Source organism: Mesocricetus auratus, unplaced genomic scaffold (assembly GCF_017639785.1).
Source record: "Mesocricetus auratus isolate SY011 unplaced genomic scaffold, BCM_Maur_2.0 Super-Scaffold_100006, whole genome shotgun sequence".
In the NCBI taxonomy this organism is placed as follows: domain Eukaryota; kingdom Metazoa; phylum Chordata; class Mammalia; order Rodentia; family Cricetidae; genus Mesocricetus; species Mesocricetus auratus.
Window position 1 is genome coordinate 15998866 of NW_024429190.1, and position 19660 is coordinate 16018525.

The following is a 19660-nucleotide window of genomic DNA, read 5'->3' on the forward strand; positions in this document are numbered from 1 at the left end:
GAGCCAACTGCAATAGCATCCAGGCTAGAGCCAACTACATCATCTTCAAGGTCAGAGTCAGGTGTAGCCATAGCAACCAGAGTTGGAGCAAGAAAGTGAATGATGAGTTATTGGGCTTTTCTATACTGAAAAGACCAGCTAAATAAGATTATTTGGTAACAACATCTGCACAGAATTTGTGGAGGTGGTGGGTCATGGGGGTAGGCAGGAGTCCTTCCAATGCATAACCAAGTGCAGGCTATGTAATATTTTGAGCTTTACCACCCCTAGGCAAGGCCTTAGCTCCAGCTCCAGGTCCTGCAGACAACAAGGGGTGACAGGGATGATGTTCCACCTCTGCGCCTTCTTCCTCTCTATATAACCCCTGTTTCTCACAGTCCCAGGTGAGGGACATTCTGCACACCCCTCCCCTGCCAGTGTCCTAGGAACTGTTAGGACCTGTGGTATGGGATGTGCTGGTCATAGCTGGGAGACACCAAGATGTGACCGTGGGTATAGTGTGATGTCCTGGGTGGCTCAGAGACAGAAAGGATGTCCAGCAAAAGTGGGTGAAACTCAAATAAAGCATAGCTAACATGACAGGGTCCTTCCCTAGATGGTGTCAGAAATACCCTGGATATGAAGCCTTCAAAAAGAGACAAAGGAGCCTCCATGGCTGGCCTTGGGTGACATCATGGTCCTGGGGACCTCATCACAGAGGTCCAGTGGGAAAGTTGGCTTCCAAGTAGTATGCCCAGCTCACATAGCCATCCCTCCTCAGAGATGGTGCCCACTGTGTGGGATTGACATGGGCACACTGGAAGAGCACACAGCAAAGCTCCAGGCAGGTCTGTGGGGTCAAGTCCAGCAGGATGTTTTCTCAGCTACATGAGACAGGCAAGCATGCTTGCAGAAAACAGAAAGGCCCATGGTGGCCTTGGCCTCCTGAGGGTTTTGTCAGCCAGGTAAATCCTGAATCTGAAACCAGGAAGGTCTAGAAATTTTGGAGCCTGGTAAGGGCCTTGCAGGTCAGGCAGGGGCAGGGAAGACCTGGTGGTGGTGTCCCAGGCAGGGATCAATGTGGCTTGTGTTGACAGGGTCCTTGTGGGTCATCAAGGCTACCACACTGTGCCTCAACTCCCTTGGTCTCTGAACAACTGAGAAACTGCAGCCCCTTTTAGTGAGTGCAAACATGTGTGGAGCTCTCATTTATCATTTCAGGGAGCATCATACTGTAGGCCAAGCTCTGAAGACAGGAATGTTGGACCATTATAGAATCCTCAGTCAGCTGGGTGAGGGTAACAGAAATGACCATGAAATCGAGATAGAAGAAATAAAGGCCTGTTCATGTGAAGTTCTAGGCTCAAAAAGGCCAAGCCACAGAAGATGAGCTCAGAGATGACAGCCATCAGGGACAGTCTTCAGCCAGGGTGGATTGTGTACAGGTGTGTTTTCAGAGTTGCCACGTCTGTCATGACTTAAGTGTCACGTGGAGCCATGGCATCATACATAGAAGGAGCCTGTGGTTCCCTCCTTCCTCAGCTGAGGCCCCTACTACTGCTAGGAAGAACAGAAGCTCAATGGATGCAGCCAATCAGAAGGCTCTATACAGCTCTGGAACAAAATCTTTTAGTTCTCTAAAGCTCCATCAATGTTTGCAGGAGAAATCAGTGACCATGCTCAGGCAGGAGAAGACACCCAAAGCAGGAGCCATTGGTCTCCTTTGGTGGCCCTCCCTGCCTGTGTGTGATGCCCTTATTGTCTCCTGTCCGTCCAGACCTGGCATCTGTCCCATTGGCTTTAGGGTCCTACTGCTTGATCTTGCCATTCCAAAGCATAGTTCTCGAATCTAGAGAGCCCGTTCCTTGCCAGGCAATAAGCTGCTGCCCTGCAGAATTCCCCATGTGTAACGGAGGGGAACAGTTGTGCCTTGGGGTGTCCTGCTGTGAGCCGTGCTCCTCATCACTTGTCCAGTGCCACTGTCTTTTATCCATCACATCCTGCATTGGCGGGAGGCGGGGCATCCACCCAGGTCATCAGGTCTATGACGGGTGATTTGATCATCCAGTCTCCTTCACAGAACACAAAGCATAGCTCCAGCTGAGGCAGAAGTTGGAGGAAGCAGAATACCTTTCTCATTTTGCCAGAAACAGCTTGTATCTAGGAAGTTGCTGGATGTTGATCCCCAGTCTCCTACATGGGCAAAGTGTTTGTGAGGGATGCTTTTTGACCCATTCCCACACCTTAGTCCCATTCTGACAGTTAACTGGTTGAATCTCAAAGCAAGCAGGACCTTTCTGCATAAACTACATCAGGGAGGCAGGAACTGAGAGCCTGCAGTGTGTGCTCACACCCTAGGGTCCTGGGCTCTGCTCACTGCCCACGCACTAACATGCGGTTGGCCCTCTTATCGCTGTCCCTTTGTCCCCTCCACTCCCTGGAGCCAGGTACATTGCAGATTGGGGCAGAGGCCATAGAGCCCAGGCTGGAAGACTCAGGTGTGGGCTTCCTTCAGGCAGGAGAGAGGGGTTCACTTCAGACCAGCTCTTTTTGCCTGAAACCGTCTGCTTTGCTTTCTTACCCCTCATCTGCTGCCTCTGCTCTTCCGTCTGGAGGCAGCGAAAGTGGCCGTAGCACCCCAAGTCTCTCAGTGCTCTCCGACAGCAGGCCTCCTTCCTCTACCTATCAGCAGGCGCCGCGCCACTTCCACGTCCCAGGTAGGTCCCCGTGTGCTTGTCGGGTTCCTCATGCACCATTGTGGCCACACCCAGATTGCCAGCGCATCCCCAAACACTGAGTCTCCTTAAAAGTTACTCCATGGAGTAGGGTATAGTGGTGCAAACCAGTTATTTCAGCACTGAGAAGGTAGAGGCAGGAGGATCACAAGTTTAAGACCAGCCTGGACTAGAAAACAAGATTATGTCGGGTGGTGGTGCACACCTTAAATCCCAGCACTCAGGAGGCAGAGGCAGGTGGATCTCTCTGAATTTAAGGCCAGCCTGGTCTACAGAGTGATTTCCAGGACAGCCAGGGCTGTTACACAGAGAAACCCTATCTTGAAAAATAATAGTCAAAGCAAAACACAAAAAAAAATCCCAAAAAGATTTTATTCCCAAACAAACAATATAAAACCCTAAAGCAATGGGTTTGCATGACCCCCCAAACTGACATATGCTCATGTTTTTCTCCAAGTCTCACAAATACTGAGAAAATGGTTTTTGTTCTGGGTCAAGGTGGAGAAAAGGGGTTGAGTTAGTTGTACCCCCTGTGACCCAAGGTCCCGCTTGCTGCCTTCCCTGTCCACCCTCTCCCTGTCCACCCTCTCCCTGTCCCTTCCCATCTGAGGTGGTGCCTGGACTAGGGGATGCTTGATGGATGTGTGGGCCCCAACCTCGCCTACTTGCTGTTCTCGAACCTTCCTGGTGATTCCAGGCTGCCAGAAGCCACTGTGTGGAGAGCATCGCAGCTGCCTCCCCGCTTCCCTCACGTTCTTTCCTTCTCTCTTTCCTTCTTCTTCCCAGACACTGGCGTAAAAGATAACATCTATAGGAAACCCCCTATCTACAAACAGCACGGTATGGTTGCTCTGACGGACTCTGCTGCCATGCTTTGCCTGCATGCCCGTTGCACCCTCTTGCTTCTGAATGCTCCTTTTGCTGTGTCCTGATCCGAGGCTCCGGGAGGCCCTGCTGGCTGAACACTAGATGCACACTCACTAGTAGGCTCCTGGGAGGCCTCTCTTCACAAGAGAGGAGACATGAGGAGAGGCTAATGCATGGCATCTGGGGCTGGGGTGCGCCTGCTAGAATTAAGACCTTTGTTTTGTGTTTTTGATGCTACTATGAGGGCCCCAGCTGAGATGGTGAGGGACTGGGGGCTTCTCACCTATGTCCTGACACAGGCCCGATTTTTGGAAACTAATTCAGAAGCAGCCACAATCGATGGAGACTGTAGGCCCTGTCTTTTGAGAGTGTCTGTGCTATTCCCTTGCCCTTGGCTATTGAGGCTCCTGGCATTGTGTGGAATCTAGAGATGCTTGGCAGCAAAGGTGTCTCTGTCCCTTTGACCCCCATTTCTTCTACACGAGAACTTACCCGGGGCAGATGTGCGAGGAGATTGCTTGGGCTGTGGAGCAGGGCTCTAAAGGAGTCAGAATTGGGATTTCCTGGTGACGGGGCAGTTGCCTCGGTTTCCTCATCTGAAAATCAGACTCCTTTCCCACCGTGCCTTCCACCTCCTCGCTGCCAATTCCTTGCCCTTGCCCTTCCTGTCATCCCTGTGGGGTTGGGCATGGGATGCTCACAGAACAATAAGTATGGAGAGAGTTCTAAACTGTAAAAGGGCTGTGCACAATGTGGAGGCTGTTATGCCGCCGTCACTGAGACGGGAGGGAAGAGAGATTCCCATGTGAACAGCTCTTTTTTGGGTGTGTCCAAGAAGTCACCCCCTTCTCACACTGACAAGCGGTAACCAGCTTATCGGAGGCCTGCTGTGTTGGGTTTTATTCCTCAGTGGTGGCAAGAGGCCCTGTGCTCCGTGTCTTTCCTCCTCCTCTCAGAAGGAAAAAAAGGAATTGAAGTTCTGGTTTCCAGAATCCAAATAGAGAGCACACATCTCCCCAAGGGATGGGTGGGAGCAGTGGGGAAACTGAGGCTCAGTCAAAGGAAGCAGCACCCCCTTAGGTAGCCCCTACAGTACCATGATGGATGGCTTTCAAGGAGGGTCATGGGTTCTGCACCCCCTGGAGCCCAGGACAAAGATCAGCTCCTGGTGCCTTAACTAGCTACTGCCGCCTCTGCATTACAATTGGCACCTTAACTATGTGGTTCATACCCATGGTCCAGGCCTTGGCAAGGGGCAGCATTAGAAAAATCACTTTATGTAACTGACCAGCGGTGTCTCGATAGGGCCAGACTGAGGCAGAGTGTTGGAGTTCAAATCCTTTACCTGAACCTCTGGGAGAGATCAGGTTCATAGTTCCCAGGCACCAGCCTTGTAGTCTAGACATAAGACACTGCCTGTCTGCAGGCAACTCCAGCTTGAAGGAGCCTGAGCAATTATTTACTCAAGCTGAGGTTCTTCATGTTGATTCTGTAAAGAAGCAGATCTTAGAGCGGACTGCCTTGGCCGCATTTGGCAAGGCAAACTCACGACAGGAACGCAGAGAGCCATGCAAACTGCAAGTGACTAGAAAGTTTTAGCAGACAGTCGCTCCTTAAAAACCCTTGGGAAAGAGATGTACAGGGATGCCTTTGGTTTCCAGTTCATGCACTGATACCTTTGGTATTCTCAAGGTCTCCCTACCCCTGACTGCATGTGAGAATATGTGCATGCATAAAATGCTCAGAAGCAGGAATGAGACTCGGGCATCAGAGAAGAATAACACTGTCACCAGCAGCGACCATGTCCAGTGATATCATAGTTGAACATAGTGAGCAAATGCATCCAGGGAAATGCTTGGCTGCTTCCAACATGTTAAATATAGTATCTTAATCTAATGGAATGGTCTTGTGATTCACTGTCATCCCCCAGGGGCTGTTTAAAGCTAGAGAAAGGATTAAAATAATGCTGCTCATGCCTGGATCAGGCTCCAGAGCTCCTCAGGGAAGGCCTGTGCTCAGGTTGCCTTGATGGAACAAATACTAGGTGTGGGGGGGGGCTGGAGGCTCAAGCACACACATACACACACACTCACACTTGCGTGCAAACTCATCTGCACACACATACACACCTATGTGCACACATACACCTGCATTCACACACACACACACACTTGCATGCAAACTCACCTGCACACACATACACACCTATGTGCATTCACACACACATACACACACACACACACACCTGCATACAGATAAAATTGCATCCAACCTTGTCACCTTGGGGAGGCAGTTATGGGTAAAAACACAGCTGTCCACATCCAGCTATTCACAGAGAGAAATGTTTTCTTCCTCAGGGCTCATTCCCTCCAGAAAGCCGGGATTAGGCCTTGTGCCTCATAGAGCTTTCAGGCAGTTTCTGAAAACGGCAGAGCGGCTTGAGCAGAAGGGATTCTCTGGAGGCCATCTCTCAAAGGAAGGAAGGCATCCATTTTTAGACTGTTGTTTAGTTTGTTTTCCTGTTGCTGTGATAAAACACCCTTACAAAAGTGACTGAAGTAGGAGGGTTTACTCCAGCTCACAGTTCAGGAGCACCATCCCTCTTAGCAGAGAGGCCATGATGGCAGGAAGCACCTAATCATGCCATGGGCTCCATCAGGAAGCAGAGTGTTGAAGGAAACTGACCAGCTAGACTTCTCCTTTTTGTACAGCTCAGGGAAAGGTCACCTATGTTTAGTGTGGGTCTTCCCACTTCAGTGACCGTAATCAATACCACCCTTCCCCGGGCATGCCCGGAAGCTAATGATTCCTCATGGATGTGGCTGGAGGTTAATTTCTGAGGTGGTTCTGTGTCCTCAGAGGTTGACAGTTTGCAGTGTTCGTTACAACTAAGGCAAATAGTGCTTCTTCAAAGATCTCCTAGACAGTTTGACTGCCCAGGTCCAGAGTGGAGCTGCCAATTTTCCAGGTTTTCATTTGATTTCTAAGCAAGTGTGAGCATGACACAGACATGAGTGAGTGGGGGGGGTTGGCAGGCAGAGGCCCCTCCTGCAGCTTTTGTCTGCACCACAGCAGCAGGCTGAAGATGCCTATCTGGTCACCCGTGTTCTCGGGGCCCCCATCCGAGTAGGACATTTTTATTCCAAGTTCTTTGGTCCCTGGTTGAAGATGGGGATAAGGGCTTGCTGTCCTCTCTGGGGTTTCTTGCCTGGAAGATTGAGCCTCATTTTGGTTTGGGGTCCTCTTCTGGGATAGATGATAGGCCAGATGTCAGGTAGGCTTGGTGTCCTTTAGTGACTGGGTACCCCCATGGGGCATGTCTAACAGAAGTTCTTGGGGGGTGTGGGACAGGAGTGTCAGAAAGTCAGTCTTCTCAGAGAGGGCTTTTGGCACAGGCCTGTTGGCCTTAGAAGAGCTTCTCTGTGTGGACAAAATGACATGATGATCCCCCTTCTCTGGACAGTGGGTGGGAGTGAAGCCAATAAGCAGAAGTGTTGGCTCTATGGCCCTTCCTCTGATGTTACTGTCAGTTCTGGTAGCAGTCAGCAAACAGATGCCATTCCCCCAATTTCATAGAAAGAAGCTAAGTGCCAAGAGATGCCAGGGTTTTCACTAATTTATACAAGGGGTGCTGAGTGTCCAGAGATGCCAGGGGTTTCACTAATTTATCCAAGGGGTGGCTTTGGAGCATCCACTATGTTTTGACTCTACTTCAGAGCTGGAGACATAGGGATGGCCAGACACAGCCTGCCCTGTGAGGCAGAGTACATAGAATTGCCCCTGGAACATATGGCCAAGTACATACCTGCCCTGTGAAGCTGAGAGTCTGTAGGATTGCTCCCAGAGGGTTCACACACACATGTTCATTTCCTCTCAATGCAATTCCACAGCAGTTTAAACTGAACAGGTTGGTGGCTGATGAGCTCTGGGCAAGCTAAGAGAGGTCTTGTCAAGGGTCTGGTTCTCAAACCCAGTCTGGACCTGAGTAGAGAAGCAAGACCCCATCCCCACTCTCTGTAACCCTGAGGTCTAAGGAGAGACACCAAGCCCATAAGCCCCTCCCCATGTGTTCAGAAACTCCTTCATCTACTGGAGATAGTCCAACCAGCTGTGTCTAGGACCCAGCTGTCAAAGCCTTATGGAGCTTGGCAGGGATGGCTCTGCACTGGTGGCGGACAGAGCTACAGTAGGCACCATAGCTAAGACTACCTGATGGTCACAGACTATTCCTGAACAACCTGGAACAGTCGATGGCCTCCTGGAAGCCAAGAGTTGTGGAAGTGTAGGTGCCAACAAGGCAAATTGCTTGACTCCCATAGAAGCTCTAGGCTGCGTCCATCCATCAGCTTTCTGTGTCCACTTATGTGTTCAGGGAGTCACCGGGCATATCAGATGCTGTGGTGACATTGAACATCTACCAGTTGCTCATTGGGGAGGCAGATTTGTGCACAGGTCTCTGAAGTGAAGATGAGGCCCTGTAATTTCTACATCTTGTGGGAGAACAAAGTCAGCCAGTTGAGGCCAAAAAGGATCATGTCTGTTCTGGTGTTCCCGGGCTCAGGACAGGGCAGGTGCAGGGGTGAGGCTGAAGGGCTAAGTGACAGAATCCCAGTATGATGGGGGACAGGGCTGCGTGGATGGATGGATGGATGCATCAGTGAACAAAGGAATGGACTGCAGAGGACAAAGAGAGGTATGCATAGGTGGGTGGGTGGGTGAATAACTGGAGAACCGTGGATACAGGGATGGGTGAGTTGGTTAGTGGATGCATGGATGGATAGATTTATAGATACAGTTATATGGCTTAATGGATGGGTGAGTGGTATATGGATGAATAAATAGGTGGGTAGGTTAGTGTATGGGTGGATGGATGGAGAAATTGATGATTGGTGTATACATGAACAGATGATAGATAGATAGATAGATAGATAGACAGACAGATAGACAGACAGACAGATAGATAGATAGAGGACAGGTGGGTGGATGGGATAAACTGTATAAGAGGATTGTTGGGTTAGTGGATAGGAGTAGATACATAAACAGAAGCGTGGGTTATGTCTGGGTGGGTAGACAGATGAGCAGAGGGGTGGAATACTAAGAGAGTAAGTAGACAAGCGAATAGATGAGCACCCAGAGGGACCCAGAAGTAGTACATGGGTATGTTCAGACTAAAGTGGGAAGTGGGGAGAGCTGCCTGCAAATTACCTTCAGGGTTGACCTCTTGACTATTCCTAGCTTTGCAGAGCTGTAAGCCTGCCATTGTATTCTCAGACACACTCACCTGGTCCTCATGAATTAGAGGAGGTAGGGTGGCATTTCCCCAATTTACAGATCAGGAAACTGAGGCTCCAAGTTGTTATGGAAGCAAACTACCAACATTGCAAAATGCCCGGCGAATTCGGGTCTGGTCTGTCAAACTACACACCTGTCACAGTTTGTGGTGTTTACAGAGGACCCTTGTTTAGTCTTCACAGAACATTGCTCTCAGCAAGTGGAGGGGCATTCTGGAGCCCTGGGTAGCACGACGCCAGAGCGTGTTGGCTAGTGTGCCATCTGTAGCTATGTGGAATCTTGAAAACTATGGCCCAGGGTGCTGGGGTGGGATTTCACATGCTGAAGAACCCCTGGTCCGGAGTCTCTGGCACAGATGGTGAGGTAGGACAGTCAGAGCTTGGAGTGGCCACAGCTTATCCCTGCACCCTTGCTCAGCTGCTGAGAGTCGGTGCTGGTGATAGCCACAGTCAGTGCTGCTGCAGTGACAGCCATTGTTTGAGCAAGAGGAGTCACACTGCCCACCCATCTGTGTCCCTCCATTGAGCCTCCCCGGCAGGTCTGGAGTTAATTCATCCCTGTATGTGGAGAGGGCAGAGAAAGGTTTACTTTCACCTAAAAATACCCAGTCCCTCACTGGGAAAACAGGCAGCCGCAGGGGGGAATGCAGAGTCCTCGTGTCTAGAATGGAAGTACTCAGTCTTCGATTTTGGCCCTATCTTGTCAAGGTCCTGTAGCCCAGTCCCCAATGTCCAAGCTCTCTGACCTGGTGTCAGTTTTGTCCTTGGTGGTGCAGGAGGCAGGGCGCTCCAAGAGACGGGCAGGGCTGAGCCCACCGCAGGCTGCAGGTAAGAAGCCCGCCTGCTCTCCTCCCTGAGCTGAGCCCTAGCTGGGGAGGACCCCAGGGCTTCCAGCAATTGCTGTGTGCAGTGTTGGGGTAGGCCTCCCTGCACTGAGTGGGTCCTGAAACACACCAGCATGCCTTGCATGGATTCTGTTTCTTCCTGGGACAGGGTCATCCCAGTGGGATGGCAAAACGCTGCCAACAGTCTTGGCAAACAGGCTGCCGTGGTGTGAACTCTTGCTCCAAGTGAGCTGGTCTCCGGGTATACTGTTGTTATTTGCAGAACCTAATGGACTCTTCCCAGTGGCAGAGCTCAAGGCTGGGCGGGCAGGAGGTAGCTCAGAGGGAGAGGCAGGGGAGACTTTGGACTTTGACTGCCTGAGTTCGTGTCACTCTCAGCCCCCTCGCTTCCCTTCATGCTGGTCCATGACCTCAAAGCAAGACACCTTCCTGAACCTCAGTCTCTCCATCTGTGAAATGGGTCAAATTCCGGTTTTGAAGAGTTCACGATGGGAAAGAAACAGTGATGCCCAAGAAGCGTGCAGCCGGGGGTGACGCCGAGGACTCCGAGGCTGAGACCTCCTGTCCCTTCAGGGTCCCCCCTCAAAGGGTCAAAAGCATGCCTATCCAACCCAAGTGAAAAAGTGACTGTATCTGAACACGTGACTCTGTTTCTCGGGTTGGAGGCATGGCCAGAAGCACAGTGAGCTCAGGTCCATGCCCACCTTTTGAGCCCCGGCCCCGGGGAGGCTGCTCTGGTGTGCACTTCTGGCCGGTGGAAGGCGTTCACTCTGTTGTCCTTTTCTTTGGTTTTCTTTGGTTTCTGAGTGCTGTGTAAAGCAGGGCCCCACGACAAACGTGGTGAGCTGCCTTCACAAACAGACGCTTCCCTTCCAGCTGCCAGGCGACTGGACGTGGAGGACAGCACTTTTGATCAGGACAGCAGGAAGGTAACGAGGGGGGCCACGGTCCTGCAGGGTGGGATGGCTCCTCCAGCCGCACCTCCTCCTTCTCTTACTGGGCTCCTAGGGTCCCGGGAGGCCCAAGGTGGGAGCCACACCCACCTGCCTCCTACCCTCAAATGAGCACATGCTCTGCCAGTGTCCAGGTCGTGGTTCCGGAACTGAGAGGTGTAAACTCTGATAAGGAAACAAGCCCAGTGCGTTCTGGGGGTATTTGACGTGAAGGGTCTAGAACAGCTTGGCAGGTGTTTTTTTTTTTTTTTTTTTTTTTTTTAATAAATGGCCAGAGTAGTGTCGTAGACCTTTCTGATATACTACTTTGATGTGGCCAGCCATGCTGTGAAAGCGGCCAGAGATGATGGGGTGGGGGGCATCACAACAGCCCGCCGCGGGCCACATCTGGCCATCCCTCCAGCTGCTTCCCAAACTTGCAGGAGTGTATGAATGTGTACCTTCAATAGCGAGCCTGGTGCTAAAAGCAGTGGGGTCAGCTTGTGAGGCAGAAGGACAGACGTTACTAGAAGGTTCTGGTGGGGAGTTTTCACCGTGACAGACTACCTCAGTGTTCCCATAACTTTCTGTTCCTCTGCAGAAGACCACCTGGCTGCTCCTCAAGGGAGATACAGACACCAGAACAAACTCTCCAGACCTGGACAGCCAGTCTCTGTCCCTCAGCAGCGGCGCCGAGCGCGAATCCCTGCAGAGGATGCCTGGGGACAGCCTCTTCTCACGTGAGTGGCTCTTCTGATGTGCACTGGAGACTGCCAGCAAAGGGCCCCCAGTGAGTGGGCCCCCAAATCTCAGAGACAGCATGCAATCCCAGTATTTAGGAGACTGAGGCAGAAGGATTGCTGTGAGTTTGAGGCCAAGCCTGAGCTGCATGCGGGGACTCTGTCTCAAAAATAAAAATTAAAATAAAATCCACCCAAAGAGCATTCATATGTGAATCAAGCCAACCTAATGGCCTCAGCCACCACTCTCTGCAGTGACACAGCTAGCTAGTATGCACACAGCGCCCCCTTGTGGCTCTCTCAGAGCTGGCATGAAAGCAAAGAGAACAGTTCTCAAGGCCTCTTTCCCTTTGGGGCAGATGTGGTCATGGTCAGGGGGCGAGTCCAGACCTGGAACTGGTACGAGGCACTGTCCTGGTCCCTGTGACATCCTGAGCAAGGCACTTGAAGATTCCTAGGAGATGTGGCCCTGCGTCACAGGCAACAAAGCTGGCATCTGTCTAGCCCTGGGGGTGTTGTGAAGCCTGGCTTGGGGGGGGATTCTCAAGTATGGAGTAAATTGCCCATAGCATTGCCCATTGCATAGTGAGACTGGTACTAAAAGCAGTGAGAGCTGGCTTGTAAGGTAGAAGTACAGATGTTACTAGAAGGTTCTGGTGGGGTGTTTTCACCATGACAGATGACCATTACCCACTGGGGATGCTGTAGGTCACAGACAGAGCCAGCACAGGCTGCAGGCAGATTTAGGTTCTCCAAGAAGCAGCCTGTGGTCTAAGCTGGGCAGGGGGTTGCTTTCTCTGTCTATGGTTGGAAGTTGAGATCATGAGAATCTATGTGGTGTTAAAAAAAAAAAAAACAGAGGAAGCCCCCGGCATCATGGTGGCAGGACTCTGAGTGAATTTGGAGCTCTCTGATGACTGGCTTATGATAGAGGCCAGAGCAGAAATGCTGACTCTTGGGTCTCTAGGTCCTGTTTTGCAAGAGCGCTTTGGCTGGCCAGCAGCAAACAGCCATGGCTTTTCCCACCCACCTTCCCTGCTGGCCACGATGGCACTCTCTGACCACTGCACACTGGAGGTGCCCTGCAGTGGAGGGAGGCGTGGAGATGCAGACAGTCGGATATTGTGGCTAACGGGAAATGGATATGCTGTTCTGTATGGGGTCTTTGTAAGCAGATGAGGTCCCTTGGGATCTCAGAGCATGCTCACAAGGCTGATGTCAACTGTGAGGGCACATCAAATGGCCCCATAGGTCTAGGTCCTCCTATAGGTTCTTTTGGGGGAGGAACAAGCTGCAGTCATGGTGAGAGGAGGTGGAGATCCCGCGTACCTGCCTGTGCCTACTGGGGTGCCTTCATGCCACTCCTCAGCCTTCTGTCCCAAGGATCCTCCTGATGGATGTGCACGCGTGCTTTGAGGCACTTGCGTCTGAGTAATGGAGGCTCCTTCACATAGCAGAGCCTAGGGGTTGCCCATAGCATAGCTCTTACTGCCCTGTGTGGTGTCCTGGGGGCCAAAAATTTATATTGGTATTTCAGGACGGTGTTTTCCAGTTTCTGGTCTTTGCTTTGTTAGGGAAGTGCCTGGTTCCATTCCCATGACCTCACCCAGACTCCCCACTGGAGCGTATGGACTGCCCGTGGCTCTGGACTGGGGGAAGTATGGACTGCCCGTGGCTCTGGACTGGGGGGAGGGGAGGGACGGGACACAGTGTGGGAAGAAGCCCAGCTGGAGATGTTACTTCTCGGGGTCCTGCTTCTGCTGTCACTACGCTGTGTGGCCTGTGCATGCATCCTCTGCCTCTCTGTAGTACTTTCTCATCGGCTGACGCCAGAACGAGGGTGCTCATCCCAGGCACCGTTGAGTGTGGTACCCTGAGAGGCAGGCTGCTCCAGGTGTCCACAGTGACAAGGGCTTGCCTGCCATCCATTCCTCCACCGCATCCCTGCAGCAAGCCAACAGAAGTGGTGTGGACAGGAAGTAGCTGTTGTGTGGGCGCACTGGCCCGTGGGAACCCAGCCACCTGTGCTTGGACCTGGGCGCTTGTTATGTGCCGACAGTCATGACTACATCCTCCGGCCTCTGCTTTCCCCTGGTGTCCTGACTTCAGGTCTCCCCAGCAGGAAGCCCACAGGGCATAGCGTTGTGCCTGTGCCTTTACCTCTGTCCCAGAAGCACTGCACAGTCCTCTGCCAGGCACTGCTGTCCTATCAGTGGGGCTCGTGTTTTACTCCAGATGTGTTTGCTTCCCTTCTGTATCCCATGTTTCCCGGTTCTGTGCGTGGTCATCAGTGACTGCCTGAGTCTGCACAAAAGCAGACAAGGTTGGCTTTTGTTGTAAGAAGAGAGCCTTGAAGTCCTTACATATAGAGTGAGATTTGATGCCCTGAGTCTCCTCCGTAGTTTTCACCCTATGGACACATGTCTTCTAAGCCCCACGTTCCTGACCTTTTCTGTCCTATCCTCTCTTTTGAGGTCCCTCACTCACAGATGTGAATACAGATGTGCATGCACAGACACAGGCGTGGTAGTCAGAGATCTGGTGGTATAATTCAAGCACCCTGGCTGTAGAAGACACAATGTCCAGGGGTTTCAATGGTTCTTAGCAAGGCCCAAAGATTCCAGAGGGAGCAAACCCCTGCTTTACATCACCAGGTGAAGAGAAAGGTAGGAGTCGTTCAGGGTGGCTTGGGGCTTGGAGACAAATGAGGAAGTCTCTCTGGCTTAGCAATTCAGGAAGTACGGGGAGACTTCAGTGGGAGCCACTTCACCCCAGCCTGGACTCTGTATTCTTCAGCATGAGGCCCCTGTGGTGTGTGGAGTAGTGGAATGTGCCAGTCTCTGCTCCTTAGCTCATTGCCCTCCCCTTGAGCCATTCAGCAGCAGCCAGCCACAGGACAGGTCTCTGGGACTCTATTCTCTTCCAAAGGAGGGAAGGAGAGGGAGGGATGGAGAAAGGAAGGGAGGGAAGGAGGAAGGAAGGAAGAAAGGAAGGAAGGAAGGACCAATCTTTCCCTTCACCCCTTTACCCCCGCAGAGTTCATGATGAGAAAGAGCTGCCCTGCATTCCCTATTCTGTGGTTAAGAAGAGCAGACTCCTCCTCCCTGGGACTACTGAGTGGGGTAGCCAAGTGCCTGGTGGTAGAGCTGTGGCTAAGACCCCTGGGTGATAGAGTCCACAGATGGCAGAACTGGAAGATCTTTGGCATTTCCAGTGCCAAATCAGAGTCCAGATGAGCAGGAGCAGTCCAGTCACCTAGCACACAGTCCTTGAACACCTTCTATGACCCAGACTGTTCTAGGTGTGGAGCCAGAGCTGGGCCTGAAGCAGAAGAGGCCTCTTGTCCTGTGGCACTGCAGTGAGATGGGACAAGTCAGGTGACATATGGGTTGGCTGCTAGGGCATGCTGGGAAAGGTGTCATGGGAATATAAGAAGTCCGTGGGGAGGAGGCTGGTATCCAGCAGGCCTCAAGATGTGGTCCTGGAAGCAGTGAATGCTTGGGAAGGGCTGATCCAGCTGAGGGTGGAGGCAGGGCTAGCATGCCCAAGTGCATGGCTAGGCCATTGTTACCAGCCCCCTCCCCACCCTGGTCAATGACAGCCCCACAGGACTTTTCACTTTCTCCCATGAGCTGGGACCAAGTTGGTGGAGGGTGACAGGAGATGGCTGCCAGCATCTGTGTGAGGGAGATATTCTGGACAGTGCACAGCATACGTGAAGGTTTGGGGATTGGATTTTGCAGAGCTCCAGGAGACACAATGGTATAGTGTGAGAGGGACTAGCCAGATGCAAAATAAGAACAGGCATGGCTTTCAGGAGAGCTCTGAAGGTGACGAGCACGTCCAAGAAACCAAAAGAGAAATTGACACAGAGCACTGAACCTGTATCTGCGTCCAGCTGGTGGAGTCCCAGCTAGGCACTGCTGAGTGACCTTGGGTCCCTAACAAGCCTCTATGGTATGAAATTTCCTTATCTACAACAATGAGCATGATCCAGGAACCTACAGGATGAGTGGCTGACACCTGGGCCTGTGGTCCTGTTGAGGACATTCAGGTAGAACACTCAGACTCACATGCCAGACTGCAGCGAGCCTGCAGCCACCAGCTCAAGCCTGCCCCACCGGTTTCCACATCCCGACGCTCATGTGCCCAGGGACATTGAGTTCTGATGTTCAGAGCTGAGAGGAGCTCCCCTGCACAGAGCAGGCAGTGGCGGTCACATCCTGGACCCCAGCAAAGGGATGGCAGCTTGCTGTGGCTTGCCAGTCAGTTGTCAGAAGAACGACCTCGGATGTTGTGAGAGCCCTGCACTCTCACTGCCTCAGGAACACATGCTATCTCTCCCAGTCACACATCTTGAGTCTTCAGTGGCTGTCTGGATCTCTTAGGAGCCATCCTAGAGGAGGATAGAGCCAGGAACAGAGCCAACTCCAAGAGCAGCCGGCAGCATGCTTCAGAGCAGCTGTGGGTGGCCTGAGAGCTGGTGCAGGGCTCTGTACTTAGGTTAAGCCTGGGCCTAGCCCGGGAGTTGGGGGTGTCCGGTGCCTAAAGGGCCTGATATAACTTAGGGTCAAGAGCACACAGCTGGGAACCTGTTTCCGTAGTGTAGTGGTTATCACGTTCGTCTCACACACACAGCTGGGAACTTACTCGGGATCCTCTGTCCTCTGTACCTGTCTCTTCTTGTGCACGCCCATTTCTCTCTGGCATCCACACTGGACCACACACTCTTGAAGGCCATCTGACCACATCAGATATGCAGGTCCCTAGAAGACCTGCTAAGGCCATTTGATCTTTGTGCAGGTCACTCGATCTCCCCAGGTCCCAGCTCCCTTGTGTTCAAGGTGCAGAGGCACTTAAGCATGGGCTTGACACTCTGAATGTGTGAAGGGATTTTATTTATTTATCTATCTATTTTAAGATTTATGTTTATTTATTTATTATGTAAACAGCGTTCTGTCTGCAGGTCAGAAGAGGGCCTCAGATCTCATTATAGATGGTTGTGAGCCACCATGTGGCTGCTGGGAATTGAACTCAGGACCTCTGGAAGAACAGCCAGTGCTCCTAACCTCTGAGCCATCTCTCCAGTCCCTGTGTGGAAGAATTTTAAATACAAAAATTATCTGTTTTGTTGCACGCGGGACTCTGGAACCTTTAAAGTCACACAGCATATGAGTCTTCCCTCAGAGAGATGGAGTGTAACAAGACCTAGATAGCAACTCAGAGGGCAGGAACTCCCAGAGTAGACACGCCTGTCCAGCTCTCCCTGCTAAGTACACCTGAAAGAAGGGGACTATAGCAGAGCAAGCAGCACATGGTGGGAAGGAGGGAGAGGCTGGCCACATCTACAGGGGCAGGGAGGGGTATGGAGCAGGAGGCGTGCAGAGAGGAGGCCCAGGGAGATGGTCTTCTGCCTCCAAGCTGGTGCGACAAACACACAGGAAGCTCTATCAAGGACTGGGATAGGGTGGGCACCAGCAACCCCAGGCAAGCTGAGAAGAATGGAGTAGTGTACTATTAAGCACCCTGAAAAATGATGACCATGGGAACCAGTCTGTATGCCCGGTCCTGCACACTGGGCCCAACAGAACTGTGGCCTGTTAAAATGGAAGACTACCTAAGATCCCATCTCTCATCCCAACAACTGAATATTCAGGATTCATTCAAAAAATTGCAACACCAGACTTGAATTCTGGGAAGACATGGTGTTGACGTCATCTGACAAGAATTCTAAGACATCCGTCACAAAGATGCTCCAGAGAGCAGTTGTGTCAAACCTGGAACAGAGAAAAAGTCTCACCAAAGAAACTCAAATCACTTTGAAAAGGAATCAGCTGGGAACTGACATTGAACTGAAACGTAAAATAATGTAAAAACCGGTTGTGTGGGTCCAGGGACAGAATAACCGACTCTAACAGAGGACGTTGGGATCTTCGTTCTGGTGTGAGAAGGAAAACAAGCACCAGGGACCTGGGAAATGGTGCTTGTGTCTTTCAGTTCCCTGACGGGGAGAAAGAATGGGTTAGAAACATTCAAAGCATCAATGGCTGAAAACCTCGCAGACTCAGCAGAAGGCGTAAATCTGCAAGGTCAAGAAACTGAGTGAAGCCGGAAGATCAACCAAGAAGTCCACACCAAGATGTGGTACTAAACTCCTGAACGCTAAGTTAAAAAAAAAAAACTTGGTGGAAGTCACAGTGAGCAAGGCGATGTCATCTCCAGGAAGCACTAGTTGGTGGCAGCTGACTCCACAGGGAAGCCACAGGGGCCGGAAGCGAGTGGCATGTCTTCCTGCGCTAACGGGAAGGCCTGTCTGCGAGTTCTGCCTTCGCTGGGAATATGCTTCTGGACGGAAGGCACCGGGATCTGCTCAGATGAGGGAAAGCTGAGGGAAGCTGTGGCCTTCTCCAGAAAGAAAATGATAGCTGCACAGGCCTAAAACCTCAGAAAGGGAAACGCCTAGCAAAGAGGGAGGGGTAGCATGGCCACCAATCCTCTTCTCAAGGTTATTTTTTTAACTGTTGTGTGTGTATGGGTGTTTTTCCTGCATGAATGACATGTACCATGTGCCCATAGAAGCCAGAGAAGAGTGTTGCATATGGTTGTGAGCCACTATGGGGCACTGGGAATCAAGCTTGAGCGCTCTTAACTGCTGAACCATCAGCCCCATGTTCCCACACTGAAAGGAAAAAGCACGAGCAGACCTGGAGAGATGGCTCCGTAAGAGCGTTGCTTTGTTGCAGAGGGCCGAGGCTCAGATGCCGGCACCCACACTGGACAGCCCAAAACTACCTGTAGCTCCGGCTCCAGGGGCTCTGACCTCCTCCTCTGGCCTATGGGTGCCAGCACTGAAAATGCCACCCTTCCCCCCTCTCCCACACACATACATCATTAAAAATAAAGTGAATCTTTATTTTTAATTGCACAGCCCTGTCTGGGATAGTTGTTAGGAATGTGGGAGACACACGTGGTCTATGGAAATAAGGTTGCCACCGTGTGGGAGAGGTTGAATGAAGATTGAGCCTGGGAAGGCCATGTGCAGCCCCTGACTAGAGGGTCAGAAACACAGTTGAGACATTTGCTGTTCTTGTTCACCCAAAAGGCCTGGGAGGCTGGTAGAATCATAGGCTTCTGACTCAGTAGGGTCTGAGTGGAGCTGAGAATCCACCCAACAGACACGTTCTTTATTGCTGCTAACCTCCTCTTTGAGAAGAACTGCATCTGGCAACTTCAGCAGGCATGGGCTCCGGGTCCTCAGTGGGTCCCTTGGGGCAGGGTCCCTGAACCCACAAGGAACCTCAATGTGATGCCTGGCTTGGCATGCTTAGCAGGAGTGGTGGACAGGATGGGGTGGGCATCTTTGTACCTGGTACTCACGCCAGTCCTCGGTGACACCTGTGAATGGGGCGGGGGTGCCAGCCTTTCCCTGGCTTCCCAGTAGCTCCCATGACATTTGACCTCATGCTAGTGAGCATCAAGGACCCCTGTGTTTCTGCCTAGCCCATTCCATTTCAAGAGAAGAAGTAATCCCTATCTGAGTTTGACATTCCAACCTCAAAGATCCCCAGCCCCATTTAGCTGGCGGTGGCCATCATAGCACAGGACGGCACCGTCCTATCTAGCCTAGGATGTCCTGAGTCTGGGAGAGCAGCTAGCCTGGGAGATGTGATACTTGTGTACCAGCTGGGCTGGGCCCCATTCCTATGATGTTCGTGGTGTGAATAACTGGCTCACATGTCCCCCTCTGTGTCCTCGGGATAGAAAGTCATAAACAAGGCAGGCAGAGTATCTTTAGTGGCCTCTGTTGTCAGCTGCCTAGTCCTGTCTCTGTTGGAAGCGTCACGGGCCCTGCCCTCCCCTGGCCTGGCTGAGTGTGTGACAAGGCTGTGCTGTGTCTGTTACAGGCTTCCCTTATTCCAAACCCGACTCTCTCCCAGGACCCAGGAAGGATGGCCTGGACCTCCGGGTAGGTACTTGGACCCTCCCTACCTGTGGGACACTAACCACCACTTGCTGCCTACCTGCACTAGTTCCCCTAGCTTTGTGACCTCACAGCCAGAAGAGGCAGGAATCCTGCTTGCCCATCTGCCTCTGCCTGATGCTCTCTCCCAGATGTGCCACTGTAGCTTTTCCGTGTTGAGTGACCAGACCACACCCAGCCATACTCTGGCTTCTCTCTGCTGTGCCCCAGAAACCAAGGTGTCCCCAGTGTGCTTCAAGGCAGGGGAGATGTAGGTCACCCAGAGTGACTAGTGCTGCTTTGAGTTGCTC

At 51.9% G+C, this 19660-nt stretch overlaps 1 protein-coding gene across 16 annotated transcripts in view; it reads left to right on the forward strand.

Annotated features, from left to right (window-relative positions):
* The window catches only part of Ablim2 (actin binding LIM protein family member 2), a 127060-nt gene that overhangs the window by 88339 nt on the left and 19061 nt on the right, over window positions 1–19660 (forward strand). For 6 of the 16 annotated variants that reach the window (XM_040746966.1, XM_040746965.1, XM_040746968.1 and 3 more), the window contains 6 exons: window positions 2595–2696; window positions 3501–3554; window positions 9581–9700; window positions 10594–10646; window positions 11251–11389; window positions 19294–19355. In XM_040746966.1, coding sequence (XP_040602900.1) covers window positions 2595–2696; window positions 3501–3554; window positions 9581–9700; window positions 10594–10646; window positions 11251–11389; window positions 19294–19355 — 530 coding nt within the window. The remainder of the gene's footprint in view (window positions 1–2594; window positions 2697–3500; window positions 3555–9580; window positions 9701–10593; window positions 10647–11250; window positions 11390–19293; window positions 19356–19660) is intronic. The other 10 variants (XM_040746969.1, XM_040746970.1, XM_040746972.1 and 7 more) reach the window with 5 other exon arrangements.